This window comes from Protopterus annectens, chromosome 4.part1 (genome assembly GCF_019279795.1).
Source record: "Protopterus annectens isolate FY-2018-M chromosome 4.part1, PAN1.0, whole genome shotgun sequence".
Lineage (NCBI taxonomy): Eukaryota > Metazoa > Chordata > Ceratodontiformes > Protopteridae > Protopterus > Protopterus annectens.
This window is the reverse complement of record NC_056734.1, coordinates 893181259-893195151: the sequence shown is the minus strand read 5'-3', so window position 1 is coordinate 893195151 and position 13893 is coordinate 893181259. Positions and strand designations below refer to the sequence as shown.

At 40.0% G+C, this 13893-nt stretch overlaps 1 protein-coding gene across 1 annotated transcript in view; it reads right to left on the bottom strand.

The window, feature by feature from the left end:
- Nucleotides 1–430: 430 nt before the first annotated feature.
- EEF1AKMT4 (EEF1A lysine methyltransferase 4) overlaps nucleotides 431–13893 on the bottom strand; it is a 701136-nt gene continuing 687673 nt past the window's right edge. Inside the window, exon 2 of the mRNA XM_044070872.1 lies at nucleotides 431–723. Within this exon, the coding sequence (XP_043926807.1) occupies nucleotides 431–723 (293 nt within the window). The remainder of the gene's footprint in view (nucleotides 724–13893) is intronic.

Sequence of the window (13893 nt, the reverse complement as noted above, 5' to 3'; positions counted from 1 at the left end):
TTTGTGATAGACAGAACAGTTTGTTTAGGCTAGCAGGAATTAAGGCAAAGAAACCCAAACCTAGATTAACACAAAATGGATTGCAAAACAATGTATCCAGTATTCCTTGACACTGAAAAGTATCCATGAAGGCAGGGATGTTGGTTTCTTCTAATCTAGGCATGACTGTCAAAATGTACCTTCCAGCGTGACAGACCTCATGGGGAACAGGCCCTTTTTAGAATATAAATACAGCACAATCTCTTATAAAGTCAATGGAGAAGAAAGTGTGGCCACTGCCCCATGTTGAAAAACAAGATTGTTACATCTCCCAAATTACACAGGAGAAATAAATGTAAAAGTAAGCAGGGGGACCCAGCATGTGGCAGAAGAGTATGACACTATTTGAAAAATACTCTAACCATTCTGAAATCTGTAGACATTAAGAATATTAGCTTACCTCTGTTAAGACCTGGTCCAACACCTTTGCTCCTTCTGGTGATACATTCCAGGGGTCCTTCTCATCCACCATCAGTGCATCTAATGTGCCCTTCTCTATAACCACATCAAAGCTCTCATTCATGAATTCTAGGGATCGGGCATCCATCATTTTCCATTCCATACTGGTACACTCACTGTATTTGCTTCTCATGTTCTCAATGCAAACAGAAGAGTAGTCGATGTTTGTGATAAACCTGTAGCCACCGTGAAACATGTCATAGCTCATGGCACTGTTCCCACAACCTAAACATAAAAAATGCCGTTAGATAATATTTCCACAAGCAAACTGACACATGAAAAAAAGCCAATTGAATATGTTCAGTGACTTGGTAATCCTGTTCAGCTATTACAGTTAGCTCCTACATTGCTGATTTCTACTCTGAAACCCCAAGCTACCCTACTCCCATGCATTCATCCATCCACAACCCATTTTCTTCACATGGGGTCAGTATGTCACTTCATCAGTGACAATCATCTAGAGCCAAGGCTTACAATGCCAGATGACTAGCCCTGCCACAGTAGTTCTTCCACACCACACACTCACATTTATGGCCAGTGTAGTGTGTTCAATCCACCTACTGCATGTCTTTGGAATGTGAGGGGAAACCAGAGCACCAGAAAGAAATGTACACAAACACAGGGACGACATGCAGAATGAAAGAGAAGGAATGAAGTGAATGATAAAGTATGGATTCATTATTGTCAGAAGACTGGCAAAAGAGAAGGAATGAACGAAGGACAGGGAAGCAATGATGATTAATAGGTGGAACACTTAAGTCTTACATAAGGAAGTTCTTTCCTTTACACTTTGTGGAGCCTTTCAAGGCATCTGTCATCAATGGTTCTGTAATGATGTGAGGTATTGCCAGCTATGCCAGGGAATTAGGGCAGTGGATGTGTAACATATGCCAGCATAGCTAGCTGTAGTTTTATAAGAATTATATGTCATCTGTATATCATACTGATATGTAGAGGTGCTTGTGTTGAAAATGTATTTGTAAAGCTGCTTCTGTTAAAAATGCACCAATAGTGGGTCTTGCTGGAAAGAAAAGAAGTACACCTCTATGTCAGATTGTATTTTAACTGTTGAAAGGAATGCATCTTAACAGAGGATACTGGAAGACAAGAGGTTAATCTCAGTTCAGCTAACTTTGAAAAATAGCCCAAAATTAGATTGCCTGGCTTAGGTCATAAAGATTGTATCTTACAGTTCTGATTGCAGCCAGAGACAAAATGTCTGTGAAAACAGGAAATAGGAATCCTACTGTATTGTCCTTAGGGGTGAACTAACTGCAACCCTAGAAGAGCAGAAGTTTTTTGAAATGGTTTTATAACTTCCCGATGCTATAACACATCTTAGCAAAGCTATATCTGTGTGTATGGTAACACATATGTGCTAAAGTCTGGTTCAGTTCTGATTCTAGTAAACAGGGTAGTATGGGAACCAGAAAGAAGATAACCAGATGTGTGTCATGTCATTCTGTAATTCAGCACTGAAATTATGTCAATACTAGATTATACAGAAGTCTTAAAGCAGTCTGTGTTTGAAACCTGACAAAGAAGGAAGACCACTCACCTAGTTCATCTTGACTTGCTTTAGTAACCAGGGAATAGTAATTCTTTAGATCAGTCAGGAAACTATAGTGAGATTAGTTAAGTACTGTTTTTCTGTAACTGTGTGACTCTATCCATTTGTATTATTGTTAATATTTCCTGTGACTGAAACTCTGGTGTTTACTGTAAATATATATTTAGTATTTTCATGTTGTTTTATTATTTATTATTAAATATATTTAAACTTTTCATTGTGGCTGGTCTTTTAGAGTATATGTAAACCTTTGAGAGTACTCATAGTTATATGGTGACACTGTGGCCACTCCTGAAAGTCCTTCTGTATTGGTCAAACACTACCATCTGTATTAGTACTAATTTCAATCTGTATAATTGGATACCCTTGTAAAAGCCTTAGAGTAGCTGGCTTTGTAGTGTCCTGGTGGTAGTACCTACCATACAGTCTGGGCATAGGGGGGCATAACTGGTAAATCCGTGTCAGCCTTTCCCAGGTGTGTGTGTGTGTGTGTGTGTGCGCACGTGCATGCATGCATATGTGTGTAAATCGAATCTCAAAGAGTGTGAGCATGTGTCAGCTACTTGGAACAGGGACACACAGCACTGGTTTCACAGAGAGGTTGGTAGAGGACTTGGCTTAGGAGACTCGGATGATGACTCAACTCTACAGCTGAGAAAGTGGGGAGTCTTACTGGGGGCCTAGAGAGAGAGAGAGAAACACACCCCTAGACTGAGTGTGTTCCCTGTGTGCTCTTACGGGAAATTGTGCTTGGTGCAGATAACTGCATCTGAAAATACAGTGCGTTCCAAGTGAATGTCCCTCATTGGTGTCAGTGGTGAGGATTCAGGATCCTTGATCACTGGCCCAGAGGAGGGGTGTCACATATTGTTGAGCAGTGGTGTGGATATTAATTAAACTTCTGTAGCCTGTAAGCAGTTGCCACTAATGGTATGTGTACTCAACAGCCACAAGGTAAACATAGAGAGTTTCATTTTCACAACAGTTTTAGTTATTTATTTTTTGTTAGCTTAGTTTAGTCAGGGAAAGCAGGCAAAGATGTCAGTAGAGGATTATGGCAAGCTGACAAAGAACCAGTTGGCCAAGGTGTAGGAAGCCACAGGACTAGTGCATGCCAATCTGACTAAAGAGGAAATGAATGCAGCCTTAGTTGCATCTCAGGCCAGCAACCAGGAGGATAACCAGTCTAGTAATGGGGATTTGCAACCCTGAGAAACAGGACAGTTCACTTTTTTTCTCAGAATACTTAAAAATCTGTCTGGAGTTAAAGAGACTTGAACTGGAGACCAAACAGTTGGAATTAGAATCGGCAGAGAGACTGCGGCATTTGGAGGCCAAAGAAAATGAGAAAGTGTGGCATTTGAAGGCTGAAGAAAATGAGAGACTGTGGCATTTGTAAGCCAAAGAAAATGAGAAACAGTGCCAACATGACAGGGAGATGGTGACTCTTCCTTAGGGTCATGGAGGTAACTGGGAAGGGTATAACTCAACCCCAGAAGCAATAAAGATCAGTTTACAGAGGGTGATAATTTTGATAGTTTTATTCATATAGTTGAAAGAGTGAGTAAACAGTATAATGTTGACCAAGGCTCTGGATATGGTTCCTGACCCCCCTTACTCCATGGTAAAGCTGTAATTGCTGTTTCTAAATTGTCTGACACTGATAGTTTAAACTATGATAAAATAAAACACTGTGTATGGAAATGATTTAAGTTAACACCTGATGCTTACAGAAAAAAAAGTTTGGTGAGCATAGATGCAAGGCAGATGAAAGTGTATGTGATTATATTGCTGAGTTAAGCACTTATTTTCATAGATGGGTGAGTGGGTGTCAAGTCACCATTTCTGAAACTCTCGCAGACCTTTTGTTGATGGAACAAGCCCTTAGCACTTTGTCTGAGGACATGATAATCTGGTTGGCAGACTGGCAGTGTAACTCTGCAGGTGAGCTTGGGAAAAAAGGGGATCTCTACTTAGCCAGCATGGCATCACTGCACAAAAAGGGGATACGCAGTGCTGCACATGGATATAAGGGAATCCATGGTGGGCAGCCTAAACAGAGTCCACCAGTAACAGGGGAAGCCACTAGTTTAGGTACATAGCCAGTATCAAGTGTTAGATGTTTTAAATATAACCAGTGGGGCCATGTAGCATATAGATGTCGACAAAAGCAAGGTGGGGGACCCAGCAAATGGGAATAACAGTATACCAGTGGTAAGTTGTCTGGAGACAACAGAAGTAGTAGACTGTCATCAGAGTTTATATACTATTTTAGTGGATAGAAAATAGGCCACTGCTAAGACACCCACAGTCTCTGATATAACAATTGTGAAGCCTGCAGTGATTAAAGAGGAGCAGTACTTGCTTAGGCAGTCCACTCCAGTCAGAGCTTTAGGATGGACCCCATTCCAAATGTCCTTGGCCAGGGTTCACCTTGACTAGGAGGGTGGAAAAGGAAGCAAGCAGTAGGTGTGTTTGAGGATATCCCTGCAGATGTCTTGATAGGAAATGATTTTGATAATGCAGTACCTTGTGTGCATGCAGTTATATGCAGTCAGGTTTGGAGACAGGCATCTGGGGCTACTGGCCAGGGGAGACCCAAACAGACCCCACACCTGAAACCAGGGCTAGTGAGATGGCTATTTCAGGGAGGAAGCTGCCCTGTAGTAGTGAGCCTGAAGTCAAGCCACAGCTGCTGGTAAGTACTGATGTTCCCTTGGACAGACTGACTGCAAGGGCAGTGGTGAGTGGTAGTACCCGGGTTGGCAGTGAAGTGCTGCTGTCAGTGGATTCCAGACTTCCTGTGTAAGGGGAGCTGGGAAGCTTCACGATGATAGAGCTGAGACAGGCTCAGCTCTCGGACGCTACACTAAGAGGCTTGAGGGACGTAGCTAAGGAGGCAACTGATTCTCAAGGAAAAGGGGATTCTGTATACTGGAACAAAGAGTTACTGTATGGAGAGTGGACCCCTGAAGGAGGGATAGAGGGTGAGATAATACAGCAGTTGGTAGTGCCTAGATCCTACTGTCTGGTACTTCTAGCATAGGCAATGACATTCCTTTTGCAGGTCATATGGACATAAATTGTACCAGGAGACGTATTATGCAGAACTTTTACTAGCCTTGGATTGCAAGAGATGTAACAGGATACTGCAGGACCTGTGAGCAATGCCAAAAAGTAGGCAAGGCAGGAGACAAGGTCAAAGCTCTTTTGACGCCTTTACCTGTGACTGAGGAGCCATTTCAGAGGGTATCTATAGATATTGTGGGGCTTCTGAGTGTCCCAAATTCCACAGGGAATAAGTATATCCTGGTGATAGTAGATTATGCTATTAGATACCCTGAGGCAGTGGCTTTTTCCTCCATCGAGGCAGAGAAGGTGGCAAATGCTTCGTTAAAGATTTTCAGCAGGGTAAGTTTCCCGAGAGAAATAGTGACTGACCGAGGTGCCAATTTCATGTCAGACCTGCTGGCTTGTTTGTGGGAGCACTGTGGGGTGAAGCACATAAAGACCAGCCCCTACCAGCCCCAGACTAATGGTCTTGTGGGGAGGTTAAACTCTGCACTAAAGACCATGGGCATTTGCAGACCAGTTTAAGAGAGAACTGGATAAATATTTGTCCAATCAGCTGTTTGCATACAGAGAGGTACCCCATGAATCCAAAGGCATTTTCACCCTTTGAGTTGTATGGGCATAGGGTGGGAGGGCCTTTAGATTTGATTTGTGAGGAGTGGGAGGGACAGTGTGAATCTCACAAGCAGTCTGCTGTGGCATATGCACTAAACGTCAAGACAAGGCATAGTAAGGTCTTGGGCTTGGCCCAGGAGAACCTGGCAGGAGCCCAACAGCAGAAAAAGGTCTGGTACAGCAGGAATGCTCGAGCCAGAGAGTATTCTGTGGGACGGCAGGTTATGGTTCTCATTCCTTTCAGGCACAATAAGTGATTTGCACAAGTGCTTGTGTTGAAAATGTATTTGTAAAGCTGCTTGTATTAAAAAAGTACCAAAGGTGGGTCCTGCTAGACAGAAAAGAAATATACCTGCATGTCAGATTGTATTGTAACTGTTGAACTGAATATATTGCAACAGAGGATACTGGAAGAGAAGAAGTTAATCTCAGTCTAGCTAACTATGAAAAATAGTCTGAAATTAAATTACTTTGCTTGGGTCAAAATGATTGTATCTTTACATTTCTGATTGCAGAGACAAAAATGTCTGTGAAAACCAGGACTAGGAATCCTACTCTACTGTCGTTAGTGGTAAACTAATTGCTACCCTGGAAGGGTAGACGTTTTTTAAATGGTTTTACAGCTTCAAGATCTTATAAAACATCTTAGCAAAGCTCTATGTGTATGGTTACATGTGCTAAATTCTTGTTCAGTTTCTAGTAAAGGGGTAGTATGGCAGCCAGAAGTCAGATGACCAGATGTGCGTGATGTCATTCTGTAATCCAGCACTGAAATGATGTCTTAATACTAGATGAGATAGAAGTCTCTGAGCAGTCTATGCTTGAAGCCTGACAAAGAAGGAAGACCACTCACCTAGTTCATCTTGACTTGCTTTAGTAAGTAACTAGGGAATAGTAATTCTTTAGAACAGTCAGGAAAACATGGTGAAATTAGTTATGTACTGTTTTTCTGTAACTGTGTGAATCTATCCATCTGTATTACTTTTAATATTTCCTGTGATTGAAACTCTGGTATTTATTGTAAATAGATATTTAGTATTTTCATGTTCTTTTGTTATTTATTATTAAATATATTTAAACTTTTCATTGTGGCCAGTCTTTTAGAGAGTATTTTAACCTTTAAGAGTACTTATATTTATTTGGTGACACTGTGGCCACTCCTGAAAGTATTGGTGGATTGGTCAAACACTACCATTTGTATTAGTATTAACTTCACTCAGTATAATTGGGTACCCTTGTAAGAGAGTTAGAGTAGCTAGAACCAACAATAACACCATGAAGTGCTAGAAATAGCTCTGATATCACCAATTTATTGGAAGTCACAGTACAGACAGAAAAAACACTCAACACATAAATGCCCAAATGTCCTGATGCACTTTCGTCAATGTAGACTTCATCAGATGCAAAATGAAAAAACCCATACTGCTCAATTAATATACCATTCCACCAGTCACAATGCTACAAGATGAAAACCAGTTATCAGTTAAAAACAGAAACATGTAAAAACATTGTGTGTATATATATATATATATACATAAGTCTAAATGAACCTATTGCCTAAGTTAAAATGTTATAAAATCATGCTCTAAAATCACATAATAACCCTAAAAATTATATCAAAATAAAACAAGTTAAAATCAATGGTGACATAATACATTTTAACTAATTCAGTGACATGGACAAAAAGCACCATCTAGTGACCAAATTGTTTAAAAAACAAATGAAAACCCTTCACATTATAATCTTGCAGCTTGCAATTTTAAAACTGGAGATAAGGAGATAATGTCATTTAAACCAGGGTGTTTGCTGGCTTCAAAATCTGCCAATACACCTCCCTGTAAGCAATCATGGTCTCCCAAGGTCCTTCTCTTAATTCCTTAGCTATCTCTTCTAACACGTAGAAGGAAAAACTAGTCCCCACACAGGAAAGGGAATCTTTATAATGAACACTCCATGAATTCTTGGTACGAATATCATTCATATCTTTGTACATACTTCTCTTCAACTTCCTCTCTGTTTTCCCTATATAAAAGGCAGGGCATTTACTGCACAACGCAATGTAGACCACACCATGTGAGTCACAGGTACTACACACTTTACTAGTGAAATAGAAATCCCTGGCTAGTAAAAATAAAGCATCACTGTTAATGATACATTTACATTGGAGACAAGAACCATACTTAAATGTTCCAGTTTTCCTAAAATTCCATTTTAATGCACCCGTTCATTCTACATGGTCCTTGACATTGGGACCCCTACTATAAATGATCTTAAAAGGGGTTTCAAAAATGTGTCCCAAGTCCAATAATTAGGAGAACTTGTACGATTCTCTTTCCAAAATCTACCTAATGATTCTGAAATACCCATTAAATTCAGTAATAAAGGCTCCACCAAAATTTGAACCAGAACTTTCTTGTTTATCATGCTCTTGCATATCAATGTTAGGACATTCATATGTAGTATCTAGATCTAAAATTGGTTAAAATCTAGTTTGTCTACCCTCTAACACTTCATTATACACCTTGTGGACCATGTCCAAAGGATAACCCATATCAAAAAACATTCCAGTTAAAATCCCACTCTATTCCACAAAATCTTTATCACATGAACGCATCCTACAAACATGGACAACCCCACTCTATTCCACAAAATCTTTATCACATGAACACATCCTACAAACACAGACAAACTGTCCTTTAACTATCCCAATTTTTTGATGGTAGGGTTGGGAGCTAGTAAAGAGAGTTAGAGTAGGTGGGTTTCCTAAATATTCTAGACTTAAACCCTAACTCAAGTTTCTCTATGGTAACATCCAAATAGTTGACTACATGATTGTCATATTGATGGGTAAACCTTAAAAAAGAGGTAGTAGTGGATATATAATCCAAAAATTCATAAAGTTTGTCTTCTGAGTCCACCCAAAAAAAATTACAATATCCTCCACAAAACATTTATAAAGGGTTCAGCTGTCTTTATATGAGGAATTAAAGATGAATGAGTGCTCCCAAAACATCAAAATCATATTAGCATAAAGTGGGGCACAATGGGCCCCCATGGCTACGCCAAATATTTGGTGAAAAAAGTTACCTTCGAAGAATATAAAATTATTCTTTAACACCAATTCAATTAATGTCAAGCTGACATGAACCTTGTTGTCAGCCAATTGACCAAACAACCTTAAAGCCTCTTCAAACCAGTGTAAGCCTACTTATTGTGGAATACCACTAAACAAATCAATGATATCAATAGTCACGAATCTTAACTGCTCATGATGCTGTTGTTTCACACTACGTAAAAAGTCCCAAGAATTATTAAGTACATTGTGATCCCCCAAAGGTATATTTTTTTAACTTCACATCTAAAAACTTAGCTATATGGGTTGTAACTGACCCCTCAGCTGATACAATGGGTCATAAAGGGGGGGGGGGTTGGAAATGATATTATGGACCTTGGGAATCCCAAAGATGGCTGGTACCCTGGGCTTGTCATTGTGCAAAAAAGCAAAATTCTGTTGGTCAATAAAACCTTCCAACAATAAATCATTTAAAATAATACTGTAAATATGTTTCTGTAGACCATGTTAATCTCATTAAGGGAAACTCTAGAATATCTCTTAGTATCAGCAAGTATATTCATCATTTTAACCTCATAATCTATCTTATTCATAAAAACAGTCCCTCCACCTTTTGTCAGATTTCATTTATAAATCCTCCACCACATTCCTTTCTATGATTGTCAAATTAGAGGAGAATTTGTTACCTATAACACTTTTTCTTAATTCATTTTCAACTAAAGTTTCAAATTTTTTTAGCTGTGGGTGTTGGGGAGGATATACTTTTCTTTCTAAGATCATTGCTTGCTGTATAAAAATTGTTATTACCCAACAAGAATTCAAGATTCTTTTTCTTAAAAACAGTTTTAAATTTATTGCATTTTTTTCCGGGGAATAAAATTAAACCCTAGTATAAACAACCCAAAATGTCCCTGATTGATCTCAATACCACTGTAAATGAATATGTTGTACCCATTGAAAGTTACTTTAAAACCATCTATAACAATATCTTCGTGGTTCAAGACACACACACCCATTACCTCATTCGGTCCCCCCCAATGATTGTAATTGTACCTCTGAGGCTGCTTGTTCATCAACCTCTTCGATCTGCGAAGGAGGGCTGCTTTAAAGGGTCTTTGTAATTAAACAAGTGCTCATTATACCCCAAATCACTGCTGTCTACAAACCGATGGGTCATTTTTATGCTCAATTTCTGAGTGACTTGGCTGGCTACAATCACCTGCATTAGAAGTTGAAGTTAAGTGCAAACTTGCAGTACTGTGTTTTATTCTTCTGTTAAGTGCAAACTTGCAGTTTTAAAAGTAATGTATTTTATTTTTTCTGTTACCTAATTGTTTCACTGAATAGTGTGCTGTAAGAGGGGGTTGTGGTCTTCTCACTTCTTTGTTATCTGATATTTAACTGTTAGGCTAGAGGGTTTTCTCTGTACTTTAAGTGCTAGCCACAATGTTTGAGAATTCAATTTATGTTCAATTTCTGAGTGACTTGGTTGGCTACAATCACCTGCATTAGAAGATGAAGTTAATTGCAAACTTGCAGTACTGTGTTTTATTCTTCTGTTAAGTGCAAACTTGCAGTTTTAAAAGTACTGTATTTTATTATTTCTGTTAGCTAATTGCTTCACTGAATAGTGTGCGGTGTGCTTCTCTGCAGTTATCTCCCAACCCAATCCCTCCCTGTTCTTGTTTTGCTGTTAGTGTTGGTGGCTCTGAAATTGCCCGCCCCTCCTGTAAGTCTGTATTTGAACACTCCTCTTGGGTCCATCTCATTTGCTCACTTAACCTAGTACAGTGAGATCATATTCTGAGTCCAGTGTTCACTCCACTTAATACAGAGAGAACACTTAGGTTCTTCATTCCTCTCTCCTTGCACTTTACTAACAAAAAAAATGTACTTTATTCATCTGCTTTTACTGTATTTGTGTTTCCTCCTCCTTTATTTTGCTTTTTCCTCTTCTTAAAAGTACTCAGTTTTATTTATTCTGCTGCATTTATTACTGCTTGGTAGTAGCCTGATTAAATTGTAACGGTTATTCTAAGTCTTCTGGTTGAAGCACTTGGGCTTCATACCAGTTGTTTTACATTAGGAAGGTTTGTGGTCTGCACTGTTGTGGCAGGACAGGTAGCTTACATCCTTCTAAGCTGAAAATTGCTGATTGAATGCTCAGTTTCTGCTATTCTAAAAGTGTATTTAGTTCTGGTTTAAGCCAGTTATACTACATTAAGAAGGTTTGTGGTCTGCACTCTTGTGGGAGGAGAGGCTGGATTCTGCCCTTCTGAGCTGGTGATTTCTGGTCACAGGCTTATTGTGCCTGCTTATTTGAACTGTTTCTTTCCAGTATTGGTGCACCTTGTTGCTGTAGCATAGATCAGATTCAGGCCTGCTGAATCTAGCTTTGTTTGTATAACATGAGCACTGATCCAGGCCGTCTTTTATTGGAGAAGGTTCCCCTGCACCCTAGTAGCAGGAGTGTGCAGTTAGAACTTGTCTGAATGAAGACTGCTAGAACAAGCCTCAGTTTTTCTGGTTAATTGGGTAACTTGTTTAAATCACTTTGTTTGTTTTCTATTGTTTTATATATATATATATATATATATATATATATATATATAAATATATATATATATATATATATATATATATATATATATATATATATATATATATATATTGCACTTTATTCATCTGCTTTTATTGTATTTGTGTTTCTTCCTACTTTATTACAAGGGGCATTGACTACAACTCTGATCTGAGATATATAACAATAAGTATCATTTTCTGTGGATTTAAAGTGTTTTTTTTGATTGCATCTGCTTTATTTTCTGAAAAAAATATATACTTGTTTCCCACCTTTCTAAGCTAGTACAGTCCTGTTTTCATGTTATTGCTGAATTCAGGGCTGTGTTACAAGTCTCTGTGTTAGCCCATACCTTACTTGGATAGACTGAAGTTTCTCTGTTCACCTGTGAAAGAGGGGAGCTTTCAGCAGCCTATCTGTCCCTGGAAGAGAGGTATCAGCCCAGAAATTAGTAGTTTATTGGCTATTTTGTCTAATTTCTATCTCTTTCATTTGCCTGCTATAAACAACGCATTTGCCCGGTTTTGCACACCGGGCAGTGCCAGTTAGCAAGGGTATAACTATTCCCGGCTCCACAAAGTGTCCTCTTCAATTTTTCCCTTGGAACTAAACAAACTTTCAACTTAAGCACTCAAACCATTCATTTTTCAGCCAGGCACTTGCTCAAAACTCATAGCAAGCACTTATAAACCCTAGCACTAGACCCCCCTATACAGTACAGAAAGACAAGGCTCTCTATTCGACCTTACCAGCCAACCAGTAAACAAGTTCACTGTACCTATCCAGGCATGTCCAAAGGGCAGTTTCAGGTGTACTCTCCAGTTCAATTGGTGAATCTGGGCATTTTGAGGCAATGTTACAACTGCCTCATGTACACAGACAACCCTCTCCTCCTACCACCAAACACTAATACATGCAAGAGACACAATTATACAACCAAACTGGAGGCTAAGCTCTCTCAAATCAAGACTGGATCAGACAGTCAAGAGGAGAAGGGAAATACTTGCATCACACCACCAGTCTCACATAGACCCATTAAACCAGCACTGGCAAAAAACACACATAAATACACAAAAACATACTAGGAGGCTCTAAATAAAAATCTGCAAAAGCAACAGAGACCTCCAAAGCAGACATCCTAGCAAACTCCATCCCCCAACACAAACCATGAAACACATACTTCACAAAATCAGTGTGCCACCCAATCACAGCCCTTAAGGGAAAATAACATACCCAACACACTAGTAATAGGTGACTCTATAGTCAGGCACACTGATGGCCCACTCACTAGGCTGAACAAGGAGAAGGTTACGGTTAGCTGCCTGTCGGGTGCCAGGATCCGCCACATAAAACAAGCACTCAGGTCACTCCAGAACAAGTACAAATATGACTCTGTCATTGTCCATGTTGGTGTGAATGACCTGAGCCATACCTCCCTGGACTACATGAAAAGAGACATGGAAGAGCTCTCTGATCACACAGCCCAGGCCGGTATGACCCTGACCCTGAGTAGCATCCTGCCCTCACCAAGAATGATACCACAGTATAAAGAAAAAATTATCAATTTCAACAACTGGCTAAGTTTCTGGTGTCATTCAAAGGGCATCCAGTGTCGGTCTGCCTGGGATGACATGCTCGACAAGCCACGCTGCTTCACTAGAGACGGCTTGCACCTGTCACCCTTAGGCTTTCGAATACTGGCCAAGGCTCTTGCCACTCCCATAGTGCCTTTTTTAGGCAAGGCTCAAAAGACAAACCCACCGCCGTAAATAGCACAAGTAACAAAAAACTGAGGGTGATGCTACTCAATGCCAGAAGTCTAAACCTCAAAATGCACGCACTCGAGGGACTCCTCAGTATGGAGAAAACTGATATATGTGCAGTAACAGAAACCTGGTTTAAAGCTCTAGAGAGCACCCCAGCACTACCAGGCTGCAACTCATACCATACATTTCAGCCACAGAACCCGGACCGAACTACAAAAGGCGGGGGTGTATCCATATTCATCAAGGATACCCACACCTCCAGGTTAGTGGCACAGCATGATGCTTCAGAGATCATCCACATGCAACTAACAATGGGCAAAACTGCAATTCAAATTGTAGCTTGCTACAGATCACCCACCATGTCCCAGGACACCCATTCCGCATCTCTGGAAACACTGGCAAACATAAAGGTCCTACCAAATGCCCTAATATTGGGTGATTTCAATTACCCAAACATTAACTGGGAGAACTACTCAAGTACTAACTCCCTTGCCCAACATTTCCTAGAAATTATAAACTCAAACGCCCTGGATCAGCTGGTCAGCACTCCCACCAGAGGTGACAACAAATTGGACCTGGTCATCACCAACATGGGCGACTGGTGTTCCACACCGGAGGTCAACCCCTCACTGGTTAGATAAACAAATCACTCTGGATGTCCACATTCTGCCCCCACCCCCGGTCAAGGAAACCACCGTGAAAAACTTTTCAAAAGCAAACT